At 44.7% G+C, this 15,330-nt stretch overlaps 1 protein-coding gene across 5 annotated transcripts in view; it reads left to right on the top strand.

Annotated features, from left to right (window-relative positions):
• ZSWIM7 (zinc finger SWIM-type containing 7) overlaps nucleotides 1-15,330 on the top strand; it is a 541,174-nt gene that overhangs the window by 146,479 nt on the left and 379,365 nt on the right. The window contains exon 4 of one of the 5 annotated variants that reach the window (XM_069226292.1): nucleotides 10,541-11,604. The exons of the other annotated variants lie outside the window; for them this stretch is intronic. Within the exon in view, the coding sequence (XP_069082393.1) occupies nucleotides 10,541-10,652 (112 nt within the window). The 3' untranslated portion in view covers nucleotides 10,653-11,604. Of the gene's footprint in view, nucleotides 1-10,540; nucleotides 11,605-15,330 lie in introns of those variants that run through there. 5 annotated transcript variants of the gene reach the window in all.

The raw sequence follows: 15,330 nt of genomic DNA, 5'->3' as shown, positions 1-15,330 counted from the left end.
CAATAGGACGTGAGGTTTGTATGACAAATAACTGTCTTGAAAAGATAAAGAAAATGAAGCAGCGTTCTTAGGCAGAAGGTAGCTTATCACGAGAAGAGACTCATTGGGAATAGCATTAAGAGTGTAGACCAAGGATCTGGTCCAAATGCAAAAGAACCTTAATGGTGCAGCCATTGCTATACATCCCCCACCAATAGCAGTGCCCACAATACTAATGTTTGCTCAGAGGTTCATGTTCCTGATTGTAATTCAACAACGTGTAATGTAAAACAAGATACAAACTCATTTATTTACCAATGCTAATTTAAGGGGGTCAAGATGAGGGTAAGTTGCAGATGAGGGACAAAGGGAAACTTCTCAAGGAAAAGATATGAAAGCTGAATAAAGTTCTTTGCTTATTATAAAACAGGAAAAGCTACTGCTCCTTAAAAGAAAGATATCTGTAAGACACCCTTTGACTTATGTCCTTCAAGAACATCCAAGGTAGCAACTGATTATATTCCAACTAACAATTGTTTTGGTTAAAAGTAAAAGAAAAAAAAAAAAAAAATTGGAATCCCCAAATACTTGATGAAAGTCTAATGCACTATAAAACCTTTGGCTAAAACTTGCTAAAAATAATACTTAAGCAGATTGCTGGGTTAAAAATACCTGGAAAGAATATAATATAAATTGTGAACATCTAAACAAGAAGATGGAAGAATTTTCGGAGAAAGTAAAAGCTGAAGTTATAACAATAACCCAAAATGGAAGAGTGTGTTGAAAAACTAGAATCTGAAATCCCAAAAATAAGTGAACTGTAAAATACCCAGGTGAAACAATACATGGGAAATGCAAAGAAAGGGAAAATGGATCCCGGCTGAATGATCTCTATATTGTTGGCATGCCTACTTGATTAAATGGATCATACCATTATTAATAGGTGACATTTTAGAAGAAGAGTGAGATGAATATCCCAAACCTTCATCTATTGCCAGAGCACATCGTAATCCATTTTTAATCCCTGAAGTAATCACTTAGTTTAGAACTATTACAGTGTTCTTTCAGGACTATTTTATAAAGGTGAACACTCTAAATAAGGCCTGTGAAAAAACCAGAATTAAATCCTCTGCTAGATTAGTCTTTTCTGTGTTTGCTGATTATTCTTTTGACATTGCAAGGTGTGTGAAAGAAATGAGAATCTTACAGTATGAATTGCATTTGCGCAGCATTTATAGCATTGAAAAATTTGAAGGTAGCTAGCCATGATCACTCGGAAGTGTTTCACTAACAACGAAAAATGTTGGTCTTTTAACTGTCATGTAAAACCAGACTGAAATGTGCATTCATGTGAGTTAGCTTCTGGACTATGTTGTGACAGTGCTCTGACATATGCCAGGTTTTAGAATCTGCTGGATGCAGAGTAACACTGCTGCTTCCTTGAATACTGTCAGCCACATTCACTAAAACCTGCAGTGGCTAGACTAAACCTGATCTAGTATCGATGTTGGCCAGAATTACCGTGGTCAAGAGTTGGGTGGTGGGTGTAAGGGTCGGAGGGAAAAGGTATTTAGAGCAAAGGGAGAAAAATGCCTGGAGAGAATAATTCCACAATATTCTGATTTTAATAAAATATGTTTAAAGTAATGGCATTGAATGGGGATGGGCTAAATTACGTTCTTCATTTTCCTATTTTCAAGACACCCAGACACAGATCATGATGAAACGGACGCACTGTTGGATCCAGGAGATATTTGACAGTGCTACTGCTTCTCAAAGGGGCACCACAGTAATAAGTTGTGGGGTGCAAAAAGGGCACACAGACATGACTGAGGAAGATAGTAAGAGCAGATGGATGATTTCATTACTATGGCAAAACTGTTCATGCACATTGGTCTCTTTTTATGGGCCAGTCATGAATGATCCTCAAGCACTGGTAGATTAAATAATTACATTAACCATCTTTCCAAACACAATAATTATGTGTGAGGCATTTTTCAGCGAAGATCTCAAATAGGGTGACTCACCAAATGTGCGACAATGGGTCAACAAGGGTTGGAACGAAATCAGGAAACGGTTACACAAGTTAATACATGTCTATATTCTGAAAGATATGTGCCTTGATTTGCAGCTACATATTCATCAATATACTACCACAAATTCACGATTCACCGCCTCTGCAAGATAAGACTATTTTTTTAAATCAGTGATGCAGTTGCCCTTTATGTAAACCTTATTCCCGCAATAGTTGCTGATCACTGCTTGGTAGCATTAACTGTTAAATGCAGAGGTAATGCTCGTGAAATTGCCTGGCCGATGTGAAGATGTAATGGCAAACTTCTAGAACATAAAGAAAATAAGGGATAATTACAAAAAGGCATAGACAATTATTTTACTACAAATGTCAACTCCACCCCAATACCAGTGGTTTGAAATGGGTTTAGAACTTTTTTAAACATATCTCTATTACTGCAAAAGATCAAATTTTGTGCCAAGATAAAATTCAGAATTGACGAATAGATGTTGCCACCACATTATCTACCAACAATGAGGTGTGGAATGAGATAAAAAGAAGTTACAAGCAGGAAAGCTTAGCACATGTCCTCAGTTTTGAGCAATAATATACGAAGAAGGGAATAAGGTGAGGCCATTATGTGTTTGGCATGTCAAAATACAACAGTAGGTGGATAAAATCCGAACTATTGATGTTCTCCAAGCTAACTTACTGTTAAATGACCCAGATAAAGTATAAAAAGTTTTTCAAAATCATTATAGGAAGCTGTATACGAAATGTTTGATATAAAAAATGAGGTGATCAGGAAATTCTTTTAAGGACTTCCTCTACTACCTAGACCCTTCTCAAAAATGAAATAGAATCAAGCTCAGTCCCAAAAGCAGAAGTGAAAAAGTCGATAAGGGTTGGTTGACGGGCAAATCACCATGGTCAGATGGTTTAGGTAGTGTAGGAAGTTGGCTCTGTATATACTATCTCAAAGTAAGAGATAGTGTGCGCAGAGTCCAAGGGTTCCCCTTAGAGGTAAGATAGTGGCAACATTAGATCATTCTAATGCTCTATTTTGTGGTAATGTGGTCGAGCAGAGGGTAGTGTTAAGCATTTGTTGTACACACACACACAGAGGCAATAAATGAGAAACACACACTCAAAGACTTAACTCCAGGCCAATAGTTTTTATATAGAAAAATATATTTCCTTAATTTACTTTTAGAACCACAAGTTCAAGATTTGAAGTAAATACATAAAATGCAAGGTACTCCACACAGGTAAGTTAGGAACTTTGAATTAGAGCAATAACATATACAGTTTTTGTTCAAATGGCAATAAGCTATTTAAAAGTAGAGAGTGCAAAAATCAACAGTTCCTGGAGGAGGTAAGTATTGGTTAGATTGTGAGGTAAGTAAAACACTTACAAGTCTCAGTTCCTGGGCATAGGCAGCCCACCGTTGGGGGTTCAAGGCAACCCCATAGTTACCACACCAGCAGCTCGGGCTGGTCGGGTGCAGAGGTCAAAGAGGTGCCCAAAACACATAGGCACCTATGAAGAACAGGGGTGCTCCGGTTCCAGTCTGCCAGCAGGTAAGTACCCGTGTCCTCTGGGGAGGGGGGGGGGGGCAGGGCAGACCAGGGGAGTTTTGTAGAGCACTGGGCGGGGACACAAGTAGACACACAAAACACACCCTCAGCGGCATAGGGGCGGCCGGGTGCAGTGTGCAAAGCAGGCGTCTGGTTTTGTATTGGTTTCAATGGAGGGACCCGGGAGTCACTCTAGCGGTGCAGGCAGGGCACAGAGGGGCTTCTTGGGCCAACCACCACCTGGGCTAGGCAGAGGGTCGCCTGGGGGTCACTCCTGCACTGAAGTTTGGTTCCTTCAGGTCCTGGGGGCTGCGGGTGCAGTGCTTGGTCCAGGTGTCGGGTCCCTTGTTACAGGCAGTCGCGGTCAGGGGGAGCCTCTGGATTCTCTCTGCAGGCGTTGGTGTGGGGGATCAGGGGTGTCGTCTCGAGCTACTCACGGGGTCGCAGTCGCCGGGAAGTCCTCCCTGTGGTGTTGGTTCTCTGGATCTCGGGCCGGGGGCGTCGGGTGCAGAGTGTGAAGTCTCACATTTCCGGCGGGAAGAGTGAGGTCTTTAAAGTTGTAGAAAAGTTTCAAGCTTGTTGCTGGTTGTCGAGCAGAGCCGCTGCTCATGGGAGTTTCTTGGTCCTGGGATTCAGGACAGTCCTCTGAGGCTTCAGAGATCGCTGGTCTCTGTTGGATGCGTCGCAGGTTGCAGGTTTTCGAGTCAGGAGACAGGCCGGTAGGGCTGGGGCCAAAGCAGTTGCCGTCTTCCGTCGTCTCTGCAGGCTTGTAGGTCAGCAGTCCTTCTTTTTAGTTCAGGTTGCAGGAATCTGCTTTCCTGGGTTCTGGGGTGCCCCTAAATACTAAATTTAGGGGTGTGTTTAGGTCTGGGAGGGCAGTAGCCAATGGTTACTGTCCTGGAGGCATGGAGGGTGGCTACACCCTCTTTGTGCCTCCTTCCTGAGGGGAGGGGGGCACATACCTAATCCTATTGGGGGAATCCTCCAAAACTAAGATGGAGGATTTCTGAAGGCAGGGGTCACCTCCGCTCAGGGCACCTTAGGGGCTGTCCTGACTGGTGGGTGACTCCTCCTTGTTTTCCTAATTATCTCCTCCAGCCTTGCCGCCAAAAGTGGGGGGAGTGGCCGGAGGGGCGGGCATCTCCACTAGCTGGGATGCCCTGTGGCGCTGTAACAAAGGGGGTGAGCCTTTGAGGCTCACCGCTAGGTATTACAGTTCCTGCAGGGGAAGTTGTGAAGCACCTCCACCCAGTACAGGCTTTGTTCCAGGCCACAGAGGGACAAAGGCACTCTCCCAAGGTGGCTAGCGACTTGTCTGATTGTGGCAGGCTGGCAGAAACTGGTCAGTCCCACACTAGAAGTCGGATTGGTATTCAGGGGGGCATCTCTACAATGCCCTCTAGGTGCATGTTACAATAAATTCCACACTGGCATTAGTGTGCATTTATTGTGCTGAGAAGTTTGATACCAAACTTCCCAGATTTCAGTGTAGCCATTATGGAACTGTGGAGTTCGTGTTTGACAAACTCCCAGACCATATACTCTTATGGCTACCCTGCACTTACAATGTCTAAGGTTTGGCTTAGACACTGTAGGGGCATAGTGCTCATGCACATATGCCCTCACCTGTGGTATAGTGCACCCTGCCTTAGGGCTGTAAGGCCTGCTAGAGGGGTGACTTACCTATGCCACAGGCAGTGTGAGGTTGGCATGGCACTCTGAGGGGAGTGCCATGTTGACTTAGTAATTTTCTCCCCACCAGCACACACAAGCTGTGAGTTACAAGGGACTTACCTGAGTGCCAGGGGTGTGCCATTGTGGAAGCAAAGGTACAGTTTAGGGAAAGAACACTGGTGCTGGGGCCTGGTTAGCAGGGTCCCAGCACACTTTCAATCCTAACTTAGCATCAGCAAAGGCAAAAAGTCAGGGGGTAACCATGCCAAGGAGGCATTTCCTTACATTTAGCGAAAACGTTAGACAAGACAGAACCCATTGTGTTTTCAGGAAGATCTACTAGGTTATTTTTCAAAACCTACTAACAATATCCCAGACAGTGCTGCTTGTAACGCCCCTCATACCTCTTACTACTGACTACAGGATCTTTATGAAAATCATAGCTAAGCGTTCAGCCAGTAGTGAAATAGAATGAGATGAAACAGATTTAGTGCCCGCATGGCAATTGGCATCACAGAACCACTTTGTGTTAGAGTGAATTTCATGCCTGTTTCAGAGATATGTTTCTATATGTCAGAAAGACGGGTTGGAATATATCTGTGATACGGTTCGCATTTCATCTAAATACAAATTCAATGTCAGGATCCGGAGGTGAGGATTATGCCACACTTTCTTTATTTCAACAGCAGCCATGTTCAAACAAACATGCTGCTGCTAGAGGGTGTGTGGTCTACAAGGGCGTCTCTTTTCCTTGAAGTGCAGATCGGACAGTGCTTTCAGCACTCTCTCTGTGATGCAGCTGAGAGTGTCTCGATCGTGTGTCTCTCATTCAGGGTGCCCCACACAGCCTTACGCCCCAGGGGTCTGTTTACCAACTAGTGACAAGGCAGTGCTGTCGATAATTCAAGGACACAGTCCCAGGCTGTGGTGATTGGCCGATATAACCAAGGCTGCATTGATGTCCTTGAAGGCTTACTTCCCTGTTTGCTTGGGTTCGCCCTACACCAGACGTTGCCCTCTGTATACATACATACATGCATACATATATATATGTATACACTTCCCTTGGTAATTGCTTACCTCCATTTATTGGCAAGCATGGAGTAGTATGAGAATTCGAGGTATTGTATTTCCCACTGTCAGTCGAGTTCTGCAAGGCGGTTGATGCTTCCTCGGGACGGTCTCAGACGCAGTTGAGCCTCTACATAGGAAACTTTTCACCTATGCACAGCAGTGCCTACCACTCCTCCCTTTGAGGGAAGGACTACCTGGGCCTTTGACTCCCCCCACCTCCTATATATCCTGCAACTACTGAGAACCTGTGCAAGCACACGCAGGGCACTGGGGGTAGATCTGGACATCTTTGCCAGACTTAAGAAGGCCTTCCTGGACTATACTTTAACCCCCACCCCGAGCACGGAGGGGACCAATAGTCATCACCTTCTGACCCCTCTTCATCCCTCCCCCACCTCCAAAGGATCCCCAGCGGGATCGGATGGAGATTCCAATGTTTTTTTTTTTTATCTGTTTATTAGTTTTTATCATTATTTACAGTAAGCTGAGCATATCACCAAATTATTATATCGAGTTATCTTACAGTTGGTATGTCTCTGCAGTTTACATGATGTGTCAACAGATCACTCAGTCTATATCCTAATAAAAATACAAAAAAGGAGAAAAAGTTAACAATAATAATAAACGCCAAAAATACATTGAATTGCTCATGTATGGTTCCAGCCTGTGTCCAGTGATGTGGGGAGAAATAGCCCAGAAGGAGGGCGTGGGTGAGAACGGAAAGAAAAAAAAGGGTGGGGGGGGGGGTGAGGTGGGGGAGGAGAGAGGAAAGGAGGAGAGAGAGAAAGAAGAAGAAGATGCTGCTTCTTCATCTTCATCATCTTTTTGTTCCACCTGCTCTATGATGGAGTCCCATATATCTGCCCCTTTGACCTCCAGTCACGTAGTGTGTGTAGCACTTGTGTTTCTGCTTTAGTCCAGTGTGCAACGGTGTATGTCTGGGGCGCTGGGTGATTTCCACTTTATGGCTATTAAGCGTTTGAGTAAGATGAACGTGAGGTCAGCGCACCTGTGTTTTTGTTTGCCTACCGCTCGCCGCGTGCACACCCCTAGCAGGCAGGACTCCGGGGAGGGGAGTAGGGGTAATCTCGACCAGGTAGCTGTTTGTGTTGTTGCTTCCTGCGATATACGGTGTATCGGTGGGCAGCTCCACGTCATATGTAAAAAATCTGCTTCCGGCAGCCCGCATCTCGGGCATTCCGGGTTAGACTGTGGGAACATACACTTTATTCTAGCTGGAGTGAGATATGTCTGGTGCAGATAATTGAATTGCGTGTATCAGAAACAGGCATTACGCAATACCTCTCTTGTGTTTGTTAGTGCTGTGTCTGGAGATTCCAATCATGACCGGTCACAAGCTCCCAGATCAAGAGATCTGCAACCGCCTAAGGACGGAATGTCCCAGACCTTTGCTGAAGGGCAAGGTCGCAGCTACGCCAGAGATAGATTGTAAAATGGCCATGTTCTTGGCCAGATATGTGCAGGACCCAAAGAAGGGTACTGACCGCTCCTGGCGGTCATGCCAAGATAAACTGTTAGACCTGAAAGGGCCATTAACTAAGGTCTTAGCTGAGTATGCTAAAACATCTGGGGCCCTCGTCTCCCCTGAGGTACTCTCTGGTTGGGCCCAAAGGGCAGTTATATTTTTGGGAAATGCTAACTGAGCCATCTCTACAGAGAAGCGCAGATCTCTTCTGATCAAGATTGATCCCAAGTTGGGGGACTTGGCGACCTCAGAGGCGGGGCAGGTAGCGCACGGCGAGCTCTTCGGTGAACCTTTATCAAAGAGCTCGGGAAGTTTGTCTCCACCGTCAATTCACTTGACAAAGCACAGTCATTGATAAAGTGCATTTTTACCCCCAGGTTTTCACTGGGGCCGGCCGTAGCAAGGGGCCAGCGCCCACAATCACAGGCCCCTGGTAAAGGTCAACCTTCAAGAAGGAGTCCGTGGCAGGACCTCCCTCGCTTCAGGGTATTCTACTTCACCTAGGAGTACCCACGGGCCCTGCAATACCTGAAGGTGGCACATCTGCTCCCTGGCCTCACATGATCCCAACATGTTCCCCTTTGGGGCGAGGTAAAGGACGAGCTGCGGTGGCGGCTCCAATACATTGAGGCCTGGAACAGGTGTGCAATTTTCAGATCACAACCAGACCTTGTGATGGAATCCAGCGCCAGTGGCTTGGGTGGCACATTGTGGGGAGTTCACCAGAGGCGAATGTTCTGCCTCAGACCAGGCCTTGCATATCAACTGCCTGGAACTGAAAGCGGGATCCTTTGCGGTGAGGTGCTAGATGACAGAACATGCCCAGTGCTGTATGCTTCTGAAAATGGACAATGTGGCGGAAGTCCGCTACATCAGCAGTTTGGGAAGCATGCGCTCCAGAGCTCTGCGGACCCTGCGAAGAGTTTCAGGGAGTGCTGCCTCGACCACTACTATCAGTAATTGCAAAACATCTACTGGGCTCTGCCAACCAAGTAACGGATTGACAGTCTCGCCATCTCACTGATGCGAGCCTGTGGTAACTGATTCCAGAAATGTTTCAAGCCTTATGGAGCTGGTGGGGGTCCTTTCACGATCAATCTCTTTGCGTCCCGTCTCGGCCATCAACTTCCATAGCACTTCAGTTCGAGGCCGGATCCTGACTCTAAGGTGACCAATCCGTTCCTCCAAGGCTGGTCCAATGAGATGGGCTATGCCTTCCCATCTGACGCGATGATAATGAGACTCGTAATGCAGAAGCACCAGCAGCAGGTGGATATGGTGGTAGTAACTCCAATTTGGAAGTCGCAAGTCTGGATTTAGGTTCTTTTGGAACTTTCTTGATATTTTACAATCTGTCTAGCCCAATAACCATATCTCCTCAAGGATCCCTCCAGAATCCCCACTCGCTAATGATCAACTGGTCCATACTGCTTACGGCGGGGAGGATTATAGGTCTCGCTCACAAGTCCCAGGACTTTCGCACAACGCTGCGAACCTCCTCTCCCGAGCCTGGGCAGAGAATATGGTGAAACAAGACTGCTCAGCTTTGGTCTCGATGGTTGGGCTGGAGTCAGCAACATGGTTAGGATCCAGTGGGGATAGATGTTGTCCACATCTTGAACTTCCTGGCCTCTTTGGTGATGGAAGGGTCGTCCTATAGATCGGTCAACACTTTTCGATCCGCAATTTTTGCAAGACATGCCCATTGGGAGGGCGGGAGGGGCGGCCGGCCAGCCGGCCGGTTGGTGAACACCTGTTGGGGCGGAAACTTCTCAGGTGCATCAGGTTGTCTGTTCCTCCAGAGCTGAGATATTTGATCTTTGGTCTGTCAACAAAGTGTTGCACCTATTCTTCCTCAGCCTGAAGACAAATGCCTTCCATGGAAACAATTGCCTGGGAAGTTGGTGGCTTTATGTTTGGTTTCTTGTCGCTGGGTCTTTAATATCCAGGCTATGGACATTACCAGATGTAAGTTTACTCCTGAGAAAGTTTCCTTTCATGTGTCCTGGAGGTCCTGCAAAGTGTAACTCCAGACTAATTTTTTACTCGGCCTTCCCAGGTTCTCCAAACTGCGTGTAGTTTGTTGGTTCAAGTGAGTATGAGGCAATGACAGAAGAGCTGTGGGCCCCATGGGGAGAGGCAGCTGCTAATTGCTCCTGTAAAACACATAAGGCAGTCTCCTTCCCAACTATTGCACAGTGTTTTCGATGGACCATGCAAGAGGTGGGTATTGACATGCAGGGTTTTGGCGCTCATTCCACCAGAGGGGCTATGGCATTGAAAGCCTTTGCCCTTTGGGGATTGCTTGGAGGATATTAGGAACATCATAGACTGGTCTTTGGATTCAACCTTTAGGAGGTTTTATTTCAAACCAGTTTCCTCCATTGTGACTCTGGTGGTAGACAAGCTCTTAACTGGCATAATCCTCGCCTCCGGGTCCTAACATAGAATGAAACTTTTCCTAGCAATTGTAAATGAAAGTTTCAGTTCTGTTAAGGATACAGAGGTGAAGATTAGCGCACCCTCTGCTATGTGATCTTTGCCCACCCAACTATGTAGAAGGTTCCCTTAAAAGGTGTAAGCAATGTGTTTTGATAAATTTACATGCTTGCTATGTTGACCAGTTGTTCATTAGGGATTCTAGACCCTTCAAATGTGTCTGTGTTATGGTGCACTGGACTGATGATTATCTCACCTAAGCTCCTCGTTTGAATTTGTCCCATTGATTCCTGCAGGATCGGAGTCGTCCAAACAAGAGTGAGGAGTTCCAGCGTCTACTTTGGTCACAGGAAGAAAGAGGAGGTGCATCAACGGACAGGGGTTCAAGAGGGTTATGTTGAGCCCTGATTGGACAATGTGTTTCTTATTTCCCCATGAACTGTGGAAAAATGACGTTTTTAAGTATTTGTTTGAATATGGCTGCTGCTGAAATAGAGGCAAGGATTATGCCACGCTTTCTTTGTGTCCCGATAGAACTGAAACTTTCCTTTACGTTTGCGAGAACATTTTTCAATATTGATTGCAGAAGAAAAAGTACTAAATGAGATTCAGGACAAAATGTCATGCACCAGGGGTTATATTAATAAAAGAAGAACTAAGTCAAGCCTGTGTTAAAATATGCAAGCTTATCCATGGCTCAAACTATCAGTGTTTATCATACTGTGCATTATTTATATTATACACCAGTGTAATATAAGGAATGGTTCCCAGAATCATATCTAAATTGCCCCAAATCTAAGGAAACCGGTTCCTGATAAAATCTATTGTTGGAATGTTACAAGGTGCAAGAAATATGGATAGCTCTGCAAATTTATTTACCTCTCTGTTTGAGCAAAAGGCATGAAAACAGCATGAAAAGCAAAAAGGAAACAGCCCTTGCTGGCATGCCCCTCAGCCCATAGAGGAAAAAAGGAGCATCAAGGAGAATATAGTATGCACAGCAACACTGGTACATAAAAATGGAATGGCAGAATATGGAAGGATACAAACCCACCTAGCATACTGAAATGAGACAACTATTGAGTTAGAAAAACAAATATATTGAAAGAGCTGACATTTCATTATAGAAAGACAAATTCTGGGACCCACATTTTTCAAAATAGCATGAATTGAAGAAAAATTAGATTCTTTAACAGTGAAATGCATCTGGTGTGTTTTGTTAAGTCCCAGTTGATTGGTATTTAACAGTATGAGACTAGCTTGAAGAGGAGTGTCTGGGTTATCTCTTATTGTGGGGTTTTGTTCACCCCGTTGAAATGAAAGATTTTTGCATGTTTATTTAAATTATCTGTAAAATGTTTTCTCGCCAGGCTGAAACAAAAAATAAAAAGTCGAGTTGTCTAGTACTGAATCTTTCATAGATTTGCATGCTTGAATCTTCCTCACTGCCATGGTGGGAGTCGCACAGTAATAATAATAAGCTGTGCTATACCTAAATAGAAGTATAGCAAGCCAAGCCAAGTAACATTGGTAACCAGTTCACCATGTTTTATTAGAACCAAACTTCAACCAGTCAGAACCAATGCCCTGAATCCGTCTTTCCCTGCAGAGCCACCACATCTCAGATTTCTAACCACACATTGTGTGTGACGGAGTCTAGCTGAGCTCTGCTCAGTCTTAGTGCTTTGTCAAGTTATGACCTTTCCTCTGCTCTCAGGAGTGATATTTTGATCTTCAGGCAACTCAAAGGTAAGAACTTTTGGGTTCTTTTTCCTGATTACCTTGTCAGAAGGATCTAAGAAGACTCTTTTCAGGCCTTGCACATCTTTTGGTAAACCAATATAATTCTCTGAAGATCCCCATAAGGAATGCCTTCACTGCTTTACACCCTCACCATAAACCTAATGTTTAAGCATTGCAAGTCAGCTAAGACCGTAAAGGTTTGTGAGGCCAAGCTGGTTCTTTGGTATCAGAAAAGAAGGCCCATTCTGATTCTAATTCGGATGATGAAGGGCACAGTCATTCTCCATTGAGGGAAAAACTTAAAAATGAGGACTTAACCTGATATGAGAAAGCTACCAAGAAAGCAAGGTCTCACAACAAGGACTGTGTGTCAGAAAGGTCTGATAATAGAAAACCCTCTAGTCTGTCCTCTTCTCATAAACCGGCTCTTTCTTCCTTCTCATTTGTGCCCGTGACTCCGTTTAAGGATCCATCATCAAAGAAAATCTGTATGTCAGGAGACTCGTTGCCTTGAATTGTTTTGTCGAAGGCTAATGGGACGCCAGTAAGATCGTCGATACAAGCTTCAACCACTGCGTCGGTGACTCCGAAGACTAGAACAATGATGGCATCTTCCTAGTCGATGAAGAAGGTAACAATGCCATTGTCATCAACGGCACCACCATCGACGGGAACTTTTACTTCAAGGCCAACTGCTCGTACATGAACATAGAAGTTGACTTTTCTTTCATCGCTGCAGTTGTCAAAGTGCCCTTTGACAGCTAATAAAGAGACAAATCTCATTTCAGATGACTGGATTCAAGTGGCTTTACTTCCGGATACAGGCAAGGTGTCCCCTCTGCTTCCTGTGTGTCTTCTGAAGATGGAACAGTCTGGCGATGAAGGGCCATTTGGGCCACCTTGGAGTCCCGCTCAGTTAAATGTCAAATGCCAGGATACTCATGACGATGACCTTGGTAAGGACACTTCTACATATTTGGAAGGAGATTTTTCTTTTTAAGACAGACCGCAATCTGCTGCTCATCTTTATGACACTTTTCAGCAGCATTATCCTTACGATGAGCCTTATGAGAAACATCATGGCTCACATGAAGACACCATTTCGGTACCTAAATCACTGGTAAGTGACTTTAGCCACATGTTGAATGACTATTACAGGAGGCTTCCTGAAGCAAATATTCCAGTACAGCATACTCCAGGGCGTTCTGAAACACCAGGTATCTTTCTAAAAGTCCTTTAGGCACGCAAAATTAAAAGGTAAAAATGAGTTTTGCCTCCCATTACAATGAGAGATGACTTTATCAAGGGCGATGAGGAGGAGCAGCCAGAAGAAGGAGAAAATCTTCAGGTGATAGCCAGGAATGTGACGATTATATAGCTCTGTTATCTGGTTCGCCCACACCATCACCTGCTAACTCACCTCTAGGCGAAATCGGAGGGTTTTATATGGTCTTGGACCAGACTTCTAACTGCTTTGACTTGTCTCTACCTTTCAAACAGACTGAATGTTTCCTATATGATTTTAAAGTTTCCGCTAAAAAAATCCATACGCTCAGTTCCCATTGTTGATTACATTTGGGAGAATGGTTTGAAGCTCATGAAGACCCCAGCTTTGGCGGTAGCTGTTGTTTCTAGTCTGAATAAAAAGTATAAGGCGCCAGAAATTTCACCTACATGTTTAGTCACCCGCACCCTGACTGTCATCATGCCGGCAGCCCACAGGCTTTCCAGAAACTCTTTTGCCCCCATGCTCACCTGCTCCTCATAAGGAGGGTAGTCAACTGGACAATATTGGTAAGGGCTTCTTGGCTATGGCAGCAACCCCTATCAGGGGCACCGATGAGCTGGCCTTTTTCGGTAGATATGACAGATAAATGTGGTCTGACATTTCAGCCCTTTCTAGTATTTTTACCAGAGGATAAGAAAGAAACAAAGGAAGTTCTTCAGGAAGGTGACAGAGCTTCCCCTGAAATTGTAGGCACAGTGATTGATCTCTCCTCAACACCTTTTCGACAGATGTCAGGTGCGGTGGTCCTGCGCTGTCATGGTTGGCTGAGATACACAGCCTTTTGGCCAGAAGTACAGGCAGAAATATTAGACGTGGCCTTTGATGCTGAGAATCTGTTTGGGAAACATGTTAATGATGTCCTTCAATCTGTCAAGGCAGACATGGATACTGCACTTCTTTGGGTACATTGCAACAACACCGCTTTTAGCCCTTTCAAGGAAGCCCGTTTATGCCCAGAGCATCTTAGAAAAACAGATACCAGCCCTATTCCCAACAGGGGTATGTCCTCAGTATGCACCCCAACAGCAATACAGAGCCTCTCCTTATCACAGCAGCCTGCATGTAGACGTCCTCCGGCTGGGGGAAAAACTCAAGACTCCTCTAGGCACCAGTGACAATTTGCAGGCACTAGTCACCTCTGTCTCATCAACATCATCTAGGAAAACACCTTTCCAAATTTTACAATGAGTGGAAGAGTTTCCCTTCAAACAAATGGTTGTTAGACGTGATAAAACATGGCCTCACCCTGGAATTTGTTCAAAAGCCTCTCAGTCCCACTCCTCACAAGAGATCTCATCTGTTGAAGCAGGAAATTTGCTTATGATACGGTAGAAGAAGTTCTGTTAATACATGCAACAAGGGCTTCTTTTCCAACTTCTTCCTCCTCAAAAAGATGTCAGGAGAATGGATACAGGTGATGGATCTGAGGCTGTTAAACAAATACATACAGAAACAGCCTTTCAGAATGCTGACTTTAGAGGAGATTTTACAATTGCTAAATATGGGGGTTTATATGATGTCTTTCGATCTCCTAGATGGGTACTTTCATATCCCCATACTTGTGAAACATCAAACGTTTCTGAGGTTCGAGGTGGTAGGATGCCATTACCAATTCAAAGTGCTTCCCTTTGAGCTGCATGCAGCTCCCAGAGTCTTCTCAAAATGCATGGCCCCTGTGACTGCTTTCTTGAGAATAAACGGTCATCAGGTGTTCTTACACCTGGACGACTAGCTTATAAAGAGCCCCACATTCCAATCAGCAAAATGATCTACGTGGCCTTGTCTTCGGCTATTCAAAACTTTAGGTATAATGCTAAACAAGGAAAAATCATCCCTAACTCCATCCAGATTGTCAGTTTGCCTGGGAGAAATTCTGTATTTGAACATCCCAAAGGCATACAAAATTACAGAAATAATTTAATGCATAACAGCAATAACCACTTCCCTCTCAAAAAAGAAGTTCACTTCTGTTATAATGTTCAAGTCAATATTGGGAATTATGTCGTCTTGTATTGTGTTAATCCCAATTTGCCGTTTGTGCATGAAATCCTTACA

The sequence above is a fragment of the Pleurodeles waltl genome, chromosome 3_1, assembly GCF_031143425.1.
Source record: "Pleurodeles waltl isolate 20211129_DDA chromosome 3_1, aPleWal1.hap1.20221129, whole genome shotgun sequence".
NCBI classification, from domain to species: Eukaryota; Metazoa; Chordata; class Amphibia; order Caudata; family Salamandridae; genus Pleurodeles; species Pleurodeles waltl.
The sequence above is the reverse complement of the archived record's forward strand: the minus strand, read 5'-3'. Positions and strand labels throughout refer to the sequence as shown.